The sequence below is a fragment of the Toxotes jaculatrix genome, chromosome 17 (assembly GCF_017976425.1).
Source record: "Toxotes jaculatrix isolate fToxJac2 chromosome 17, fToxJac2.pri, whole genome shotgun sequence".
Taxonomy (NCBI): Eukaryota; Metazoa; Chordata; class Actinopteri; family Toxotidae; genus Toxotes; species Toxotes jaculatrix.
The window spans coordinates 12,425,007-12,445,596 of NC_054410.1; the positions used below are offsets into that span (position 1 = coordinate 12,425,007).

General features: G+C 38.7%; 1 protein-coding gene across 3 annotated transcripts; it reads right to left on the reverse strand.

Moving 5' to 3' along the window:
- Positions 1-1,165: 1,165 nt before the first annotated feature.
- On the reverse strand, positions 1,166-20,590 carry ppm1aa (protein phosphatase, Mg2+/Mn2+ dependent, 1Aa). 3 transcript variants are annotated; one of them, XM_041060005.1, is made up of 6 exons: positions 20,217-20,590; positions 18,411-19,264; positions 18,186-18,303; positions 16,965-17,076; positions 16,739-16,796; positions 1,166-2,500 (listed from the first exon to the last, which is right to left on the reverse strand). In XM_041060005.1, the coding sequence occupies exons 2-6, from the start codon at positions 19,245-19,247 to the stop codon at positions 2,471-2,473; spliced, it is 1,155 nt and encodes a 384-aa protein (XP_040915939.1). In that variant the 5' UTR covers positions 19,248-19,264; positions 20,217-20,590; the 3' UTR covers positions 1,166-2,470. The 3 variants fall into 3 exon arrangements, with proteins under 3 accessions (XP_040915939.1, XP_040915937.1, XP_040915938.1); XM_041060003.1 differs by lacking the exon at positions 1,166-2,500 and adding an exon at positions 2,534-3,122; XM_041060004.1 differs by lacking the exon at positions 1,166-2,500 and adding an exon at positions 9,855-13,286.

Below are 20,590 nucleotides of genomic sequence, written 5' to 3' on the forward strand. Positions count from 1 at the left end.
TTAAACCGTTACATTGAGCTTCTTGTTTGCCTAAAGGCATAAATTTCAAAAGACAAAATTTGTTTTACTGAATCAAACTCTAAACTAATGAGGATTTAACATCTAAGGATGACATGAAGAAGAAGAGACAAAAGTGGGGGTAAATTTCCTATCATATCATTTATACAACTCTTCTTTCCATGACGTTGTGGCCATTTCTAATACCATGTATTGTAAGTGTCACTACAAGGCTGAAAGTTACATAAAGTAAAAAACAAACATACTGGTAAAGAAAACTATACGAACTGAACTATTTCTGGGTTATTTAACAATTTCATAGTCAGCAGTGTAATTAGTTTTTGTTCTGACATCATGCAGATAATTAAGTACAACAAATGAGGAGAATATTTCATTTTCTGTATTAAGGCCTTGACTAGAACCTAATCTAATGGGAAATACTGTATGTCCTTTTTTGGTATTGACATAAGCGCACATCTTTCATCATATGTTTGAAGCATTGTGGATCATGTGGATTCAACCAGAACATTTTTTTTAAAATCCCCAAACATAAACACTAAATAACTCAACATACAGAGCCAAAACATGACTAAATGAGTGTAGTGACAACCTAAACACATGGTAATACAAATGCCACAAATAGTTGTGTTCATGTACGATACTGTGTAAGCTGGAGTTAATAGCTGTGAGAATACATAGTTCAAATGGAATATGGTTGTATAATGTGAGATGTACGAGAATATAAATTCAAATGTGACCTGAATGAATTAGAAGACAATTCAGCTCACAAATATACAGCAGAAATTCTTTAAGACTGACATTTAGCGTTACATGTTAGTCAGTACTCGGTATTCTTACACAATGAAGACATACATCATTCAGAAGCCTCATAGTCGGGCTGCTTCGTTTCTGACCTTTTCCATTCTTGTACTTTGCTTAGTGTAAGCAAAGGACATTACAATCTGTTATATGAGAATATAATATAAGAAAGACATAATGGGAGATTATGACACGAGACAGAGAGACTGAAGGCTCTTAACCTCTTAAATGTCAGTTAAAGGAAGCAATGTCACCTTGTCTTAATTTGCTGCTGACCTACAACACAGAGCTAGGAATGCTTACAATGGCTTTCACATAACACAACATGGGGTGACAGCTGCATTCAAGGTTTTATTCTTGGATACAAATTTCACACAGAACAATGTTGGGTCACTCAGATATTGGTGATGTTCCTCTTAATCCCTCAGGGCACAAACATGGCCTGGAGATATATAGTACAGTACAGGTCAGTGTTAACTTTTGGATTCATAAGTGCTGATCCAAAGGCTGTGTTGGTTCAATATTGTGTGGTCATACAGCAAGAAGAAAAATAACTGCTAGCTGTTCGCATAGGAGATGCAGCCTTAGAACCAGCAACTTAGCTCAGCACCATTGTTTACCACAGACTATTCAGCTACGCATCGTGTGGTGAGGTTAGTAAATGACATAAGCATGACAGTCAGAACTGAACGATGGACCAAGTAAAACTGAGGAACACAACCCACTTGATTCCTCTTGAGTCAGACTTATTGGTACCATGAATGGAGGGCTTTTAAAAAGTAAGCTCAAAGCCTTGCCCAATGCCCCTTAACACTCAACATGATAACAAACAGTCTTACAATGACCATATCCTGATCTTTTAAAAGCCTTTGGTGGAGACGGGATACAATGTCATGGAACACAATTTTTTTCACAGTGGCAAACAGCTTTCACTGCTGCAGCTGGGGAGAGTCACAGCAAATATTACTATTACAACTGAGCTGATTACTTTAAAAATGGGATTTACTGCTTCTAGTATATGATGTAAAGGGATGGAAATTTACACATACTAAAAAAAGCAGTACCTCAGTCGGTGAACATCCTGACAAAATATTTGTTCCAATCAGGAATACATGAAATAAGTGAAGAAGTGCAAAAGAAGACTAAAATAAAGCTTTTAGCAGCAAAAGCTAAAATAAACAAGTCTCATGTTAACTGCGAGTGGAGATACTCCAAGAGCACAACTGGTAAGATAACACTGAGAAAGTGATGTGTTTCTGGAGCCATGATAAAATAAAATGTAAGCACTTCCAAATCCAACATGAATAACCACCTGTGCACCTCCACACACTAAAATTATTTGGGGGTTTGAATATATACAACGCAGTTTGAGGATGATAATAATAAGATGTCATGTAACTCAACTGCTGGCTAGAAAGCAGTTACATAACTAAATAAATAACCGCAAAGTAAAACAACATATAGCTAGTCAGAATAGGGGAGGAAAACAAATGCAGTGTGAGTCGTCTCATGGGGCAAATTTTTCTCTGCAGGTGTTACAGCACTAATTCTATCTGGTCAGAGTGATGCTGTCTTCCATAATTTCCTTTTAGCTTTGGTGAATTTCACAGGTTCATACTGCTCATCTGCCTCTAGGCCTCTGCACGGCTCTCTCTTATCTCTGGACCACACCTAACAACACAATCTGTAAAAGAGAAAAGAAAATCTCAAACTTTAATGTCTGCTTTGCAGGAAAGCTTACCAGTGGCTAGAGTGAAAGTGAAATCCTTCCTAAATTCATCAACAATGTATTTATCCAACTGGCCATTAAGTTAATGGAAGAAGAATTTGAAATGTTTTTGCTGCTTTACTGAAGTTTAAAGAATCACTCACTGCTGCGATTGATGAGTATATCTGGCTGCCAGCTAGTCTCCAATCAAATTTAGCCATAATATTTTAGCATTAGAATGATCAGATAAAATGAGCTACATGAGAGAGGACTAGGTAAATTCCCATCCCTGCCCAGAGTCTTTCACAGCATTTAAATTAGTATTTAACCTGCTGTTTTGGGGTGATGTTATGCAATGTCCAAGACAGGTGTGGATAAGTTCATCTGAAAATGGGTAAATTTGTATGGTGATCATCAATGAATGGCTGGTTTGGCATATCAGACATGTAACGATGAAAATCACATTCAATAAATGAAGAAATGAGAGCAAATACTTAATTATGATCATGGGCAAATATGTGGCAACAAATGCTTGCTTGACACCCCCTGATTAGTTCTTGTTTTAGCTGAAACCACGAAAGAAGAGGATGTCTGGGTCCTGGGGAGGAGAAGAGCAGGGTGAAGTTTATGGATACATGAGGTGAACTGAAGGCATGCGGGAGGACTGACTCGGTCACCCATGGGCTGCATGCTACCAGATGTCAGGCAGCATGCAGAGGAGATGAAAAAGACAAGTCGGTACAAAGAAAAACACCTTGTGATGTTATGATTAAAAAAAAAAAAACATTAATAGTTGGGGGCCCACTGAGATGGCAAGATGACAAGACACCCACAGACAGTCATGAACATTTCCATCTCACCACAGCCCAATCACAGGCAAGAGAGCATGCCGGAAAACGAGAAAAGGCTACACAGACACAAAAGAAAAACAATTTGCTATCAGTCACATTTTCAAAGTAAAGGACAATAGGTTTTAGACGAACAGCGTAATCAAGAAAATTGCTGGTATGGATTGACAGAAGACGGCCACAAAAGTACTGAACAAATACCGTACGCCTTTAGCAGGAAAAGAAAAAAAAACATCTAAGAGAGCCTCATCAATAAATGGGTATTTAACCTGTTTCACAGACAAATTGAATTCCATTCTGTTCATATGTTTCGACATATTAGTGGTGAACTCTCCTAGGTTTTCTTGAGGCCTCAGTGGCCACTTCTGATACTGTACTTGAGTTTGTTAAGCAAATACAACTTTAAGAGTCTTTCGTGACCACTGCTCCTCTTTCTTAATGCAGTTAAGACATTGCAACATTACATTTTGCAGTGTTTGCAACTGATGATCCAGTGATATAGGCATCAATCACCATCATGCAGGAATTTCAAGACATATTAACTAGATTCTGACAAAAGCATTACTACAGTAATTTCATATTACACTTCCATAAAGTTGGGGGTCCTTCAACAGACACATTAAAAAAATAAAGTGCAAAAACTGATGCAGCAGAGGCCAAAACATCCTGACTTTTAGCATGTGGTATGGGTCAAATCCTCAAAATACTGGATGCTACATTTTCCATTACGCAACACACAAGCATCTTTTCTTTCAGACTACCAGCACCTGGTAAATGCCAGTGTTTTTCAAACTCCACACCTCCAGTTTGTGATGTTTTGTAAAACATCTGTAGTCTCCAAGCTTAAGATAAGAGGTTAAGTGAGGTCCCTCCAGTGAAGACATTATACCAGGGTTTTTCATAAGCTGAGAGGTCCTCCTCATCACAAGTTAAAGCAAATTTATGATTTCCATGGTCTGCAAATCCCAAACGGACGTCCACATGTTGGCCAAAATTTGAGACCATACTGACTATATGCACACCCCTCCACGGGGTACCATTAACTGGCTTTTATGTCAAATCAGCGAAGCGTCCCTTGAAGACAATCACATTTACATGAAGAAACATACAAAGAGAAGGTTGCTTTATCACGTTCAGCCAACTTCAATCAAGAAAAAAAATCAGCCAAAAAACAGCCGATATGAGAATCGACCGGCTACTGCATCTACTGCAAGACTGTGTACTGAAGGAGGTTTCAGTTATTTTGTCCATCCCCTGTAGCTGTGACATACAACTAGTCAGCCACTTGCCAGACGAGAGTTATTCTGAGACAGGATTTTTTTTTCCCCCTTCCACACACTGAAATATGGATAAGAGTGAGGGGGATAGTGGGCAGCTGTCAACAAATTCCACAGCTTCCCGCCACCACTGATCAATCAGTCCCGTATCTGAACCACAACAGTGCTGACCCGCTGGCTAGAACTGACATTAATCCTAAATCTTCCAGTCAGTGTGGAGGAATGACAGGGCACAATGTGGTGGCGGTAGAAGCGAATGCTGATACAGGCTCTAACAAGGAAAGGTGCTGATGCTAATGAGTGTATCTGTGGTTCTTTAACGAGCCTGCATCGTTTGATGTCCTAATTTTCAGTGAGCTGTGTCTCAGGGGTGCAGGATAATGAGCTGGCCCGGGATTCCCAGGGCAGCAGCTTGTGTAACCCACCTCATGCAGGGGACACTCACTCACTCACTCACCCACCAAGTATAAAGTGAGAGACAGAGAGAAAGAGAGAGAGAGAGAGACAGTAGCAGAGAAGAGCAGGAAGGACATATTCAATGTCTGTAGGAGAGAGGAGGGCATGAGGGAGGAGGTTGTGTGAGGGAGGAGGTTGTGTGAGGGAGGAGGGTGGGGAGGTGGGTACATGTCATCCCCGCTTGATATGCTTGTTTGTACACACCAATCATTGAATCGCTGCAACCAAGTGAGAAAAGCTTGTGTTCTCTGTGACAAACTGACCTTGGGCAACAAGAACACTGACAGAAAGAGGAAATGGAGAAGGAAAGGCATGGCGGGTGGAGGAGAAGAAGAAGCTTTAAAGAAGAGAGTGTAAATTTTGCTGGATTTGATCCTGATCTAGCAATGTCTTGTCCACGAAGACGTCCCTTCCCTCGCTTTCGTGTGTGTAATTCGATCACATTTTTCCCTTTTTTTTTTTTTTTTTTTTTTAACAGAGCAGCACTGAAAAAATCTGGCTCCTGGTGCGCTCCAAACCAAATTAGCAAATGTGGAGCTCAGTGACCTCAGTGTAGAGACCGTCCACAGAGTATGCGGTGTGCCCTACCACCCCCACCTCTTACTGCTGTGTCTGCATGGCTGCATTAGTCAAGCTCAAATGGGTTTTTCCGCCATGCGAAGCAGAGCATGACATGCGCTAAACAATGGCAGGCAGATGACGAGCCAGCTCCATTTGATGATGGCCTCTGCCGACGTGGGCACTTTTTTGATGTGGAGGAATATAACGGCAGTGTGATTCATTAAGGGTGCACAGGTGACCCAGGATCTAATGAGTCACATTCTGTGCGAATGGCTCAAAGAGGGATGTACATGCTGATAAACAAGCTTGTTTTAGATAGGAGTTATGATTTTTATCAATATAGGGAAGATGCTTTAGGTTTTTTCTTTTTTTTAGTATATTTAAATCTAAGAGTACAACACCAGCCAACAGAAAAGGTTTCCAAAGCAACAGAGGGCCCACATTTAAAACTAAGCAGTTCAAAGTGCACAACAACACAGTGGCAGTGGCCATTAACATTAATTTGACACAATCTGAAACTACGTCTGCTGCTTGTGCTGTTCATTCAATAAAGACATTATGACTAAACACCTTAAAAGTCAAGAGTGTTAAATGCTGTTATTTTATGCAACTAAAAGCTGTCATAATCATCTGCTTCATAAATAAACACTGACCATTTCTATCAATTAACTTTCAGAAGACTGTCTGCCACAGTGAGAATGCCACTGCTGGTGTTTCTAATCCGTCTCAGCTATTAACACTGCCCCCCTCTGGCTAACTGGCTGCCTGATTAGGACGTTGTTTTTGGAATCGATCAGTCAGATATTGACTACAAAGAGAAAGCTACAGTGTGGGAGACATTTTATTCCATTTCTAATAACATATGCCCCTTTAGTGAGGAAAAAAAGTCACTGATGAAATGTACACTTAAACGTAATTAGGCAATGTTAACAGTTGTTACAGTAACAGAACAAACTTCAAGCTCAATAAATCTAACCTTCCTTCAGTATCACAGGAGCCACAACAATCCAAATTGTACCTGATCTATTAACTGCTCGCCACTGAGCACCGTTTGAACGTTTGACCTTCTAACACAGCTCATGACATTATGTTGACATTTAAAGTAATCCCTCCCACGGTTCTTAATCCCAGTGGCCGTGGACTGCCCTGACCCATCCTCTGAGCTCAAACCCCTCACATGCACTCGCTACACACTGACAGAAAAGGCAGCAAGACAAACACAACAACTGATACCCAGACAAGTCAACAACACTGCCGCGCTTTAGAGGGCTTGCGGGGCTCAAAACATGCAGCGATGAAAGGGCTTGTTAATTATCATACACAAGCTGAAGCTTTAAATCACACGCTGAGATTCAGTGTCCAGAATGAGGACAGCTCCTGTCAGGTGCCTCTCATGTGTCACCATTACAACTGAGTCACAGAGTTTAATATTATAGATCCCCCACCCCCCAAAAAAACAAAACAAAACAAAACAAAACATAACATAACAAAAAAAAAACTTACAGACTCTTTTAACATCTGGATGAGAAATATTTTGCCCGCTGCACGATAAGAAAGATATTTTTACGGCATTTTCTAATACCAGTAGCCTTGCTCAAATAATACACTGCATAAAAATACAAAACATTAGAAAGAAAAATCTAAATATACCAACATAACATTTTTTTTATTGTGCAGCAGAGTGTTTCAGGATTCAAGAAATACCTTCAGAACAGCTATAAGTGTTGTTAAATGACCTTCTTCTTTTTTAAAAGATCTCTGTGTATTTATTTTTTAAATACCAAGCATCGCACTTTTAAAAGTGCGATGCTTGGCCCTGTGACCCAAATGTAATGGTAATAACACATGAGAGGCAAAACTGGAGCTCACATGAGGACTGCCAGAAAGAAATTTACAGCACAGCAATGTGCCAAACTACTCCAGATCCAGAAAAGAATAGAAGAGATAGACTCACTGCCACTTCTGCAGCTTCTTCTTTGTCATAACACAGGTTCAGACGAGTAATGAACAACCTGTGTCTGTGCCAACCTGTGTGATGACAAAAAAAAAAGCTTGTACAGCATATTATACTGTTTTATCACTATCTCATCTAACTTGTCTTTTTTCTGATATAAAAAAGCATGCTTGGACTTTATATCCTCCATTTATCCTTGGCTCTTAACAGCAGTCACCCTTAACTATACTTTCCAGTTATATTATCCAGCTTTCCCTCTAAACTGTATTGTACAGGTCTTTTTTTTTTAGAATTGTAGAAAGTTTCTCTCGTGCAACAGGCCTCAAACAGATAAAAACGTGTTGAAATGAGAGGTACAAGATGACAACCCATTTATTTAGTAATACATTCTGCAAACTAGAAATTTTATTCAAACTTCAAAGGCTAAAAAATGAAAGAAAGGAGGGAAAGATGGGGAGAAAATTTAAGGAGCAGGGAGAGAAATGCATCAATTCACAAGCAAGGAATGCAATTTGTTCAATCAACAACACAAATAGTACAATTTAGTTCAGGGAACAAAGCTTTTTTAAACATTTTCTTTTCTTTTTTTTGCCATTCCTTTGGAGCTAGAACATAATACAAAATATACAGTTATTGAACTTTGTAAAATCACTCACAGAGGCCTCTGAGAAGCATTTGAATCAACATTGACAATATGTATCTACAGCACTCTAAAGCTATTCTTGAATGTAATCATAAATATAGCAGACATGAATGTATGTATGCACATTTTGAATGCTTACGAGGTTACCATGTTAAAACACTTGCATTTGTTAAAAGTATGACATCATCTGCAGTGGAAAGTTAAATAAGCTTCCAAAACCGAAATTCAATAAGGTAACATGGGGGGGAAAAAGCATACAAACCAGCAATGGCTGAAAAGTTGTACCTTGTGACAACCAGGACAAAGTCACTTTGTTGACTTAAGCTTAAGTACCCTCACATGGAGACAGTTTTTATTCTATAAGAGCATAACGTCAGCAGTATTACTTCTCCTCATAGTGTTTTGTTGAACAAATACTTTAGGGGGCAACATGAGATTGGGTAAGGCAAATCGGTGAGCTTATTTATGAGCTGAAAAAGGTCAGCAAAGTGAGGCTCAGGTCGCCCTGCAAGGGGGACAAATAAACCACCACTGCTAAGGGTCACACAGTAAACGCCACAACCGAGGTACATCAATATGTACAAGAGGGCGCAAGCGTTTAAAATCTCTTCAACTTCTGCCAGGTAGTCCTCCGTACAAGAATATACAGGATGCATTCCAGGCAACCAAAGGTAACTCTGTAAATAGCTTTATAATCTTTTCTTCTACAATAACAATTTTCTGGAAAAAAAGAAAGCTGATTATACAGATGATCAGTGCATATGACTATTGTCATTTAGTCACCCCTATTTTCTCACACATCTCACATTTTTTTAAAACCCTGAACTCTCAATACAATTCTAGATTTGAGATAAGTGAGCGTCACACAAGTGGACAAAGTTGGTGAAATTACACAGGTGAGTATCTCTAGGGTTCTGTTTGAGAGGGGCAGATCAGCTTACACAACAAGGCCAATAGTGTTCCTAGTTACTCAAATAAGTTGTCATTTGCAGTAGCCACTTAAATCATAACTCGCTTTGCTAACATCAGCACTATTCAGTCAAATACTGTACACGAGCACAGGCTTATCCCACTCAAATAGATCAGTGTTAAAATCATTAGTTCTAGGGGAGAACCATATGAAAATGGCTCTGATTAAAGTGAACTGCTTTTTGAACAGTTTGGATCTACATGAGACAAAAACACACTTCCTATAAATTTAATGAGGTATTTCAGTTCATGAAAAATTAAAACAAGAATAGATGATTGGGGGCTTTCTCTTTCTTTTTGTTGGGGATGGGGAAGTTAGTAGGGATGATGGATTTTTTTTTCACACAATTTAAATAAAACACCCAGCTGTGAGAAATCACAGCCAAGCCAATGTCAATATCTGCTAACATTCCAGCTACAGCAATTTTGAGTAAAAAAAAAAAAAAGGGGGGGGGGGGGGGGGGGGGGAAGTTAATTTCTACATTTCTCATTCTGTGGAATATGTGTTACAAAACTCAGTAATTGACCAGCATCATTTAAGGGCAACAACATGAACAATACAATTTCTGGGGCAAAACGCAGGACAGTCCAGGGGCGTGGAGGTAACAATGGCCTCAAGATGTATGGAAATATGTTTGTTCTTTAGTAAGCTTGAAGAAAAATTGCATGAAATGTTGCTTTAAGAGTCATCAACACCTACCACATTTGCAACAAGCAGCTGGGTGCTGAAAACTGTTTGATAAGAGAGACATTTAGTGCACTCACTTAACAAATACAGGCAATCCAGCACAAAATAAAAGCTTGTAGATGTATAAGTATAAACTGCTTACGTAAATTAATTTTTTTTAAAAAAAGGAATTTTCATATGCTCTAATAAGTTTTTCCTCCAACACTGAGTAAATTGAGTTTTTGTTTTACACAATGTGAGTACAATAATGGGTAAGTATTGTGGTAGAAATACAATAATGTGAAACCAAAAACGTGAATTGAGAGACATTTTTACTGTTCTGCTGTTTGTTTTTTTGTTGCTGTTTTTGCTTTTTCATGGGAAGAAATATTCAGAGAAACAACATTTTCATGCAAACACACAAATAAATCAATTTCCCTATTTGACATGTTTATAGTTGAGTTAGATACCACTTCAACTGGAAATCTACTGAATCTACTTATTATTATTCATTTGTTTTGTAAGATGATTGTTTAAAGGTACCCTATGGAGTTCCTACTGTAAACACACAGTTAGGTTTACATTCAACATTGCTTACAACATTGTCTTTAAGGCCTAACAAGCATTTCCATACCTCACATTTTCAATGGCTTTTACTAGTGTTCTGAAACCTGCACTTTTTGCATTGGCTTACGGTTTTATTGTCTTTAAACTGGTTCAGCGGCACTTTTATGCCATGTTACCATGACACCAACTGTAGTCAGCGGAAGTACGTTCCGTGTCACCCCTTGTGCTTGTCCTGAATGTTCACACCTGCTCATCGAAACGTTTCTCTACAGCACCACCAGTGGTAAAAAAAAAAAAACAACTCCAAAGAGTACCTTTAAAAGCTAACTAAAGCCAACTAAAAATTTCAAAATATGGTTGATACACCTTAACAGTTTTAACATCCTTTACAGGGTTACAGCAGAGTTCTCCTTTACATTATTACTTCTTGCATTATAGACTTCAAAACTACAAAATCTGAGTGGTCTTTGGCTTTTCTGCCACATAAGCATATTAGGAAGCAGCTAATTTAGGATTATAGTCAAAGTCTGTGTTTTAAGATTTTATAATTTGCTACCTACCACAAACCAAAATGTGGTGAAACAGTTAAGATTGTCATTTTGATAAATGCAGACTTACAAATTTAGTACATTATTACTGTGTATTTTATAAATGAAACTCTCAATATTGATCAGAGGGACACCAAAGTGATAAGAGGGAAACCTTTGCTTGCGAAAACACACAAAAATTCAACTAACCATCCCAAGACAAACCAGAATCATTTTGTCCATGGCAAAAAAACTAACTCAAGCGACATGATTTATTCCTTGAAAGTTTAAGTCAAAAATATATACATACATAAATTTCCAACAATGCAATTTTAGACAAAAAAATGGCAGAAAATAATTTTGAAATAAAACCATTTCTCTCCAAGAAATATATCCACTGTGTGTGTGTGTGTGTGTTAGATACAGATTTAGTCAATGACTATTCATCTTTTCAGGGGGGAATTAACTGAAAAAAAGATCATACACTATAGCAGCAAACTGTATTGTGCTCTGGCTTGTGGTGGCGCAGGGGGAGGGTTTTAAGCAGAGCAAACCCGATGGGAATGAAAAAGGTGCTATACAACCATGAGAACTCATTGCAGCTAGTGGATTTGTTCTTGGTTTGAAAATCCAAATAAAGTGGGGGAAAAGAAATAGTCATGTAAGTTTTACAGTCAACAGTTTCTCCTATATTCAAACAAGTATCAGGGGATTTTCTCTAAAACACTCAGTGCTTTAACTGTTCATATCAGTCAAATTATCAGATGGGTTTAAAGGTAAAATCTAAAAATCTATCTGTACCATGTACAAAAACTGAATCTCATCGAGGAAAAACAAAAACTTGGCATAGGCTGTCATAAAGCTGAAACAAATGATCATAAATCATATGGCACCCACAATGGGCACTGGTAACTATGAATGTTTAGAAAAGTGATATTAAAATATGACACAATAGATGTGTAAATGAGTCAAGATTTGACTAGCTGCAAACCATTGTACACCATGGGTAAATTGAACTACTTGTGTCATCTCAGGTTACAGTATAGTTCTGATATATAGCTTTAAGTTGTTCAATAGCGTAACAGCATGTAAACTCTGTTATCCAAAGCGTTTTGGAATAAGAAGTAGTGAGAGCCTGTCTTGGGTTGATATGGAACACGGGCTAAAAAAAAAAAGAAAAAAAAGAAAAAAGAAAGACCAGACAATGGGTAAGCACTGGGCAATTCCCTTAAACTCCAGCCTGGTCTGTTGTCTGAACCACCTCAGCAAATTTAAATTAGAGTTGCACAAACAGATCTGCCTTTACACTAACGCACGTGCGCACATACATACACACAAGCACCCACGCACGCTTGCAAGTATCTATCCGCACACAGACAAATGTGTTAAACGGGTATTTTTTTCCATCAGATGCCTCAAAGAAATAAAAAAAAAATTAAAAAAAAGTATTTTTCGCTTCACACTTCCAAAATGACTGAGAAACACTTTGCCATTATTATTTGAGCATGTACAGAAAACCACTTACAAAAATAAAATACAATAAAAAAAGCACAGGGAAAAAATAATTAGGATTTAAATGGTTTGATATAGAGAGCTTACTGTGCTGTCAACTATACAATTTACCCGTTTCTTAAAGGAGCATAGACTAACTGAAAAAGAAAGAAAGAAAGAAAAGTAAAAGCGCAGAGACATTGTGCCTGGAGGACAAGCAGTAATATCCACTGAACAGACATCTGTTAGAATTCCAGAAGAGCAGGAAAAGGCAGATAGTGCATAAAAGGTTCTCTTTTTCATTTCTTTCATTTTTTAACTTAAAATCAAGCTGCATTAAATACAGGCTGTTTGTACAGGACAATTGCACTTCACAAAAACAGAAATATACAAACACACACAAGGAAATGTGAATCAAATTAATTACAGCAAAAAATTTTACTACTTAAGCTGATTATTTAACAAAAAAAGAAAGAAAACCTTGTGGACTCACTTGTTATGGATTACTTTAGAGGAGAGTATTTAGGTGGGTGAACATAAATGGGAGACAAGACGGTGAGGATCCTGAACTCCAGAGTGGACTGGTGCTGCACTATTCCAGGTTTGTGTGCATGCAACTCCTCTTCCTCCTCCTCCTCCTCCCATGAAATTCCCTTCTTAGAAACCAAAAGCTCAGAGTGACGGCAAGACAGACTGCTGAGCTGAGCTGCTGTGGGTCTTGAGAGGATGGTGGTTTGTAAACTCTATGCTGTGTTAGCGGTAGGAGGTTGTGTTACCACATGTCGTCTGTGGACGCAGAGTCCTTAATAAGAGAGGAGAGGAAGGAAAAACCCTTCAGACTGACTCCACATCCATGAGATCTCTATCAAGAGCTGGACAGGTTTAAGCATGTACGATTCAAACTGATAAGAAAAACCATCCTGGAGCTGATAGATATTTGTATATCAACTCATTATTATTATTATTATTATTATTATCTCCCAACGTCTTTGTTGTTGTTGTTGTTAATGTTTTTATAGATAATCCGAAGATATTTTTTATATCAAATGTACAGTTATTTATGAATGCAGCATTAATTAACTTGTCAAGTATACAACATAGTCATATACAATTATTCACTGTTTCATAAGTGTCAAAGATAATTATGGTTTATAAGGCCACCTCATTGTGTATCGTGGTTTAACTGACGTGCACCAAGCAGCTTCTGATGCAAACTTTGCATGTGCTATTTGTTTCAAATATTCAGCTACGTGTTAAGATGATTTTAGAGTCCTCTCAGCCAAACACCAAACCAGAAGTAACATCAACCTCAATCTATATATCAACAGTCAACATAAATTTATATGTACGAGATAAAAAGGCATTTTTGAGGGAGTAGATATATTTTGATACATTTGAATAGATATTAGAGAAGTCTAATGCTTTTGTCATAATTCAAATCAAAACAAACATTCTAATTTAAAATTCTTAAAACAACTATTCTGGTAGCTCATGATCCTTTACACTATATGGAAGCTCTAAACTATTATCAAATCTGACGCGACAATTTGGTCCATCTGACTGTAAATGGTCTACAGTCAAGTAAAACAGATGCTGCTGGAATTTATTTATGTGTACATGTCCTCTATGCTGTGAAGTAAATGGGAAAGTGGTCTCATACTTTTGGACCCCACTGTATATGGTGATATCTCACAACTAAACAAATCACAGAACTTGAATCAGGGACATCATGGAATAATGACATGGGATACCAACCAAAGGATAAAGCGGACAGGTTTAGGAGTGTTTTAGGTTTGTAAGGAAGTGATGCAAACATTGTGACCCCTCATCACTACTTTATACATAGACTCTGTGTTGGAACAGCAAATATGAAAATAAACTTATTTAGTACAGTAACTACATGTTAAGAGCTAAAGCATATAGTCAGAATGGCTGCCAGTTGCATTGTAACTGCTTTAAGTGCCATGTTATTTTACCACTACCTGCAGGATACACCACTGACAATCATGTTAGCTGATCCAAAGAAGCGATTTCTGGAATGGATCAGTATCAGCTAAAATAAACCTAATCAAATGCTCACCCTTTCTTTACTGTGACAACGGCTGGGTGCTACAGTGCGAGATTAGAGAGCAGCAAATGTGAAAAATTATTTGGGTGAATTTGGTGCAACTAAGTCAAATTTCTGACAACCTGATTAGCACAGAACAGCAATTTCACAAGGTCTCCCAGTTAAACTTTCATTTACATCACATCAATAATTTAAGCCCATCAGCATAATCTTCTTGAGACACTATTTGGCTCATTTGTATACATGTATTTGTTTTATTTCACTAGGCGTACTGAGCATCTTTGGCACGCATTTTTCTTTTGGGATGAGTTAAGTTTCATCTTATCTTATGTTCAGGTTGTAGTTTGGGAGTGCACTGGTTCACAGATTAAATAAGCTTCAGACTGGGCCTTGGTATCAGCAGATACCCAAATACCAGTCTGGCTGCTAGCTGGCACACTAGCTTCAGAAGCTTACTTCTTCCCAGTGCCAATACAGTTTCAGCAAAGGGCTACAAATAATGCAAATGAATACATAATAAACACGTTTGTTTTGCCAAATTTAAGAAACAGTGGAAAAAAACAAAAAACAACAGAACTGCACCTCCCTACAGGTTGCCACACAAGAAACACCTCAAAGCTATCCTGCATTCATACCACTAAATACACTTTTACTATTTACCTTTTAAAATACAGGTATTTTGATTTTACAAACTATAATATCGATTTTCAAGAAAATCTAATGTTTGTCTACTAATACTAATATAGAGTACTACACAGTAACTCAAACTAAAATTGATGTGGGGTTCTTTTTTTGTCAAATTTGCACATTTTACGTATACATTTATTGTTTGTGTATTATTGCTATTGTTGTACCCAAAAAACACCTTTGAAATCTGTTAGTCTCTTACACTGCTGTGATTTTTATGGAAAGAAATTAATATCATTTACAAGGTATTTTGACTGGTGTTTTCCCTTAAGCACAAGAAAACCAAAACAGAACAATGTGTATTTACACAGTGCAGATGTCTTAAGGTTTTGTTGAAAAGCAGAATAATGTCTTGAACTTCTCCCACCAATGTCAATATTATGAGTGCGACTGTTTATAAAAAATGGCAAAGATGACACATATACGTGCAAGGAGACCTGAAGGTTGAAATGTTGCCAAAGGTAGTTCAAATTACTACTCCATTATTACTACTCAAATAAAAAGACTGAATAAAGTAACAAATGCTGTATAATGTTTTTATGAGCTACTCTGAATTAATCTGCTAGCATTTCTAGGAACCTAATTTCACTTTCTACCATGGAAAGCTTTGTGTAGACTGGTGGCAAACAAAGCCTCAATTTAGCCCATTGTGTATTTAGACTGCACCACATTATACAGACAAGTCAAGGGGCCTGACGGTGTACTGAAGGTACCTTAATTTCCGAGCTAACTCAATATGTGAAAGTAATTCAAAAAGTCCATCTTCATACAAACATGAAATACTGAAACAGAGTGCCAATTCTTCATGGTCAAGGACAAGATGAGATGTGCACAATTACGCAGCTGAACCAGTGAACTTATCTGATGAAAATTCAAAAGCAGGATACCTGAGTAGACAAGGGCACCAGCTTTGCGGTCTGTTTGTATACAAAAGACTGATGAGCAATGCTCCTTTTAAATCAGTATGTAAGAGAATGCAGTTTTTATTTCATCCACACAAACACCAGATAATTTCCCTTATTAGCTCTTTCTTCTTTGGTTTAAGGAACACTAATTATTGAAATCAGCTCATGTGGTATGAGACTGGGCCTTTTTGGCACAGGACCTGCAATACACTTGTGGTCCTTTGTCAAAATTAAAGCAAGTTTTGTAACTGAAGACTTTCTTTCACTATTTAAGAGAAAAAAATTGGACCATTTTCTGCTGGAATCAGCCCCACAGAAAGTAGTTTGTAGTATTACAACAATTGGTGCTTTCATCCATTTTCTCTGTTTTCTGGATTCACATAAACACGGCAAAAGGAAAAGGGATACCCTTGACAGGTCACTATGTCACTATGTTTTGTGCAAATTTCACTTGACGATAAGCTTACTTCCTTGTTACATCTTACTGAAAACATGCATAAAATTGGTTAAAACTTGCTAGTCACACGTCAACAAGCATGCATACTGCAAACAAAGCACAACTACTGGGAGTTAAAGACAAACTGGGATACTTACTGTGTCATCGCTTCGGTAGGGGTTGAGTTTGTTGTACACCGCTTCAATAACACTTCGTCTGAGGGAAAGAAAAAATATTAAAATGTTAGACATTAGTTTCTATTTAATAAAATAAAATGTAAAAAGGTGAGTGATTAGTGATTAAACTGACAATAACTGTCAGTGAAAATGAACAACTTATCATTTAATGATCTTGTTGTCAATTCTAACCACAAAGCTCACTCACTTGCTTGCCAGCTCTCCTCCAGGAGGGAGGTTAGGGATGCTCTCAGATGCTAGCGTCCGCATAACATGGACCAAATCCGGCACACCTTCATCCCCCTGCTTTTTGATGATCTCTGTTGGAAAACACAATTGTATTGTTTTAGATCCTTTGACAGGAACTTAAAAGAGTGCTTCTAAAAAAATATAAAAATATATGATTGATTTGTGCAAATACAATGCTGGAAAAGCATGTATTTATGTGTAAAATAATGCGTGGTACATAAATATTATGGTTGAAACCTCCTTTACTTGTTTTTGGTAATAAAGAGTCAATAAGATGTTGATGCTGTGCTATGCAGGAATTTTACATATGATCTTTTCCTCTGTACACACAACATCTACAGTACAACATGTTTGTTCATCCCTGAAGAGGGATCCCTCCCCTATGGTTCTTCTTGAGGATTCTTACTCTTTTGGGGAACGTTTTTTCTCATGTGAAACGAGGGTCTTGTATGCTGTGTAAACTGTAAAGCCCTTTGAGATAAATTTTTGATTGTGGCCTATATAAACAACAACACGCTGATTTAGCTCAAAAAGATAAATGTAACTGATGGCTGTGTTTGATGGCTCTTAAGCTTATGCGATCAACGTCTACTGGCCAAAACATCTAATTCAACAAAGTAACAAGAGGGTTCCACAGTATGAGTTATTTGCTTATTCACCAGCATTAGCAATGTATGTGTATCAGGTAACATTTCCCCCAAATAGAATAGGCATTTTAAATAAAATCTTTACACGTCTGAGTTGTGCCAATAAACTTTGTGTGCCAGTCACTGTAGAGACTGAACAGGAAGTCTGTTAGTTGGTGTTTCAATGCACACACGCTCCAGCAGACTACTACATGCATGACATTAAAAAAAACCCAGAAGTTATGTCTAATGAAGAAAATCACTTTACATTAAGAAAGCATTTGAATACCTAGATTGTACTCAGCAAGGTGTTTGCCTATTTTTAATTTCTGTTCATCTACCCTAATAGGAAAGTTAGCAGATATCTATATGCCAAAACTTGGGTAGGGTAATGAAGCCAGCATTATTTAAAAGTCAATGTAAATAAATAAGGAAAACGCGGGGTTTACACTGAACAAGGGAAACAGCACAAGCTAAATGAAAAGGAATTATTATGTTACTGCCCCACATTTTAAGGTGGTCTCTGAAGATAAAATATAAATTTTCTCCCCTACCTTCTACTCTAGCCTCCAGATATTTATCCAGCTCAGCCTCCCGTTTCACTGCTTCTGGAGATACCTTTGGGGCCCCAGGAAAGCAGATTAACACAACACTCATATTGTCCCGGCTTCCCTGTGGAAAATAAAGAACAAACACGGAGGTCATTTAAACCAATCATAATTGCAAAACAGACAAGTGTGTAACAAAATGTTGGTGTAGGTTTTGTGGACATGCCATACCTTGTACAAGCAGGTGTCAACAATTTCATTGCTGACTCTTTCAAGATCATCTGTCACCTCTAGCCTTGACCTGACAAAGTCACACAGTTCCTCATTGGCCATGACATCCCAGATGCCATCACAAGCTAGTATAATGAATTCATCTTCCCCCTCGCATCTCTCTATTGCATAAACTTCAGGCTCAGGAGAAACAAGCTGCTCTGTCGGGCCTTTTCCATGCACACACTTGTAGTCGAAGTCTCCCAGAGCCCGAGAGACAGCTAGGGACCCATTAACTCGCTGGATCATGACTGAGCCGCCGGCATTCTGGATCCTTTCCTTCTCCAGAGGGTTGCTGGGTTTGTGATCCTGTGTGAAGAAGTGCACAGCTCCACCCCGGCTGAGGAGCCCCCGTGAGTCGCCACAGTTGATAAAGTAAATATGGCTTGGAGAAATCATCACTCCCACTGCGGTAGAGCCACTGCGGTCCACACCGTGCTTCTTCTCAGAGATGGTTCGCATGTGTTCATCAATCTGCAGGAATCCTGTGCGGATCCCCTTCTTCACACTATCCACAGAGGGGTCCTCCTGCAGAGCGCTCTGGAAGTCTGAGTTGCTGGTGATGTGGTCCAGCAGGTGCTCACAGCAGTACTTGGCCACCTGAGAGCCAGCATGCCCATCATAAACGGCAAAGAATGACCAGGGGTCGAGACCTTGAGGCAGACCAATTACTGCTGTGTGTGCATCTTCCATCTCTACCCGCCAACCCTGCATGCTGCTCAGCCCATACCTCAGGTTGTTACCCTCACCATGGGAATTATATTTTTCCATCTTTGGTTTGTCCAGAAATGCACCCATTGTGTCCCTCTTAAAACCTGAAACACAAATGAAAAGAGAGAAATGCATTTACAAGATATAGCAGAAACTTAGTATGTTCTAATACAGCCAATAATGTGAGAACTTTGTAATAAAGTTTCAAATTACATTATTGTGCAAAGGTATCTAGGAAAATGTGGAATAATTTGCCAAAAAGTACACATGCTGTATGTCTGCACTACACAGAAGGACACAATTTTGTATATTAGATTAAAAAAAGTACACTTTCCATCCATTTGTGGCAAATAATTGGCATCTGGGAGCTAAACTCAGGCCCCCTGCTCTAGGCTAAAAATAGTGAGCCTGTGTATATATTGTTGCTATATATTAGAAAGGCTGTTAATGTGGATCAAACTGAAACGCCCTTAAACCACTGGCTGATCAAGTTTTGCATGAAGTGCACTGAAACGAGTTAAGTCATTTAATCGTATTTTGAATACACCGCTGACCAGCATCTCTCTGACCTTCGCAATGCAGAGCACTTCACCATACTAGCTAGTCAGGGTGATATTTGTAAAAGCTATCGTTACATGCCTGCAGAGCTAATGCTAGCTAACCGACTGACCACTTGATAAACACAACACAATTTCAGGAGATCGGACAAATCCAACAGTAACTCTATCGTGGTAGTAATCTAACTTTCACCGTGAACCTGCTCATTAAGGACAGCTTTTGCTGTTGGATTAACGCGAAAAGTTATCTCAGTAGCGCGTCCAAACCACAACCCAAAATAAACAAACAGCCTTGCCTAGTTGCGGGCCTTGACCCTTGTCCCTCACAGCTAACTTTGACAGGCCTCCCTCTGCCGTGGTCTGTTAACGTAACGCTGAGGCAAGGAAAGCCCTCGGCCTTGCTAACGTAGTGCGGCTACGTGCTAACTTAGCTAGGGTAGCTAACTGCCCAACGTTCCCCTACAGTTGCTGGATCAAGAGTAAACATTTTATCACTTACCAAATTTCCAAAATACGGGTTGACAGCAACTGAAGTTGCGACACTGACCAGGACTGGTTAGACGCAGTTCACACCAGAGAGGGTACACCGACGAAACTAGGGGGTTTGCGGTGGTTTAGCTAGGCTAGCTAGCCAGTTAGCTAGCAATGAGCAATCGTCACTCAAGACTCAGTGCATATAAATTGTGTAGGTGCCGAGGTCCCTCTTGGCGTACGCCCGTGTTGCATTACATTATCTCAGCTGACGATCTAAAGTATATTCTAACAGATTTTCTTGTCAATTTGTGGGCCGGAGCTTTGAGTGGCCAAGCCAGGGGGAAGCTGAAACGTCTGTCCCAGCCTCTCCACTTGACAGCTTGACAGCTTGCTAGCTAA

Bases quoted from the DNA above. Each gene is read 5' to 3' on its own strand.
- ppm1aa (XM_041060003.1), bottom strand. From the start codon at position 19,247: ATGGGTGCATTTCTGGACAAACCAAAGATGGAAAAATATAATTCCCAT. The intron at 18,304-18,410 runs GTATGGCATGTC...TATTTTCCACAG, and splicing joins TTGACACCTGCTTGTACAAG to GGAAGCCGGGACAATATGAG. The intron at 3,123-16,738 runs GTAAGTATCCCA...TCTCCTCCCCAG, and splicing joins CCTACCGAAGCGATGACACA to GACCCAGACATCCTCTTCTT.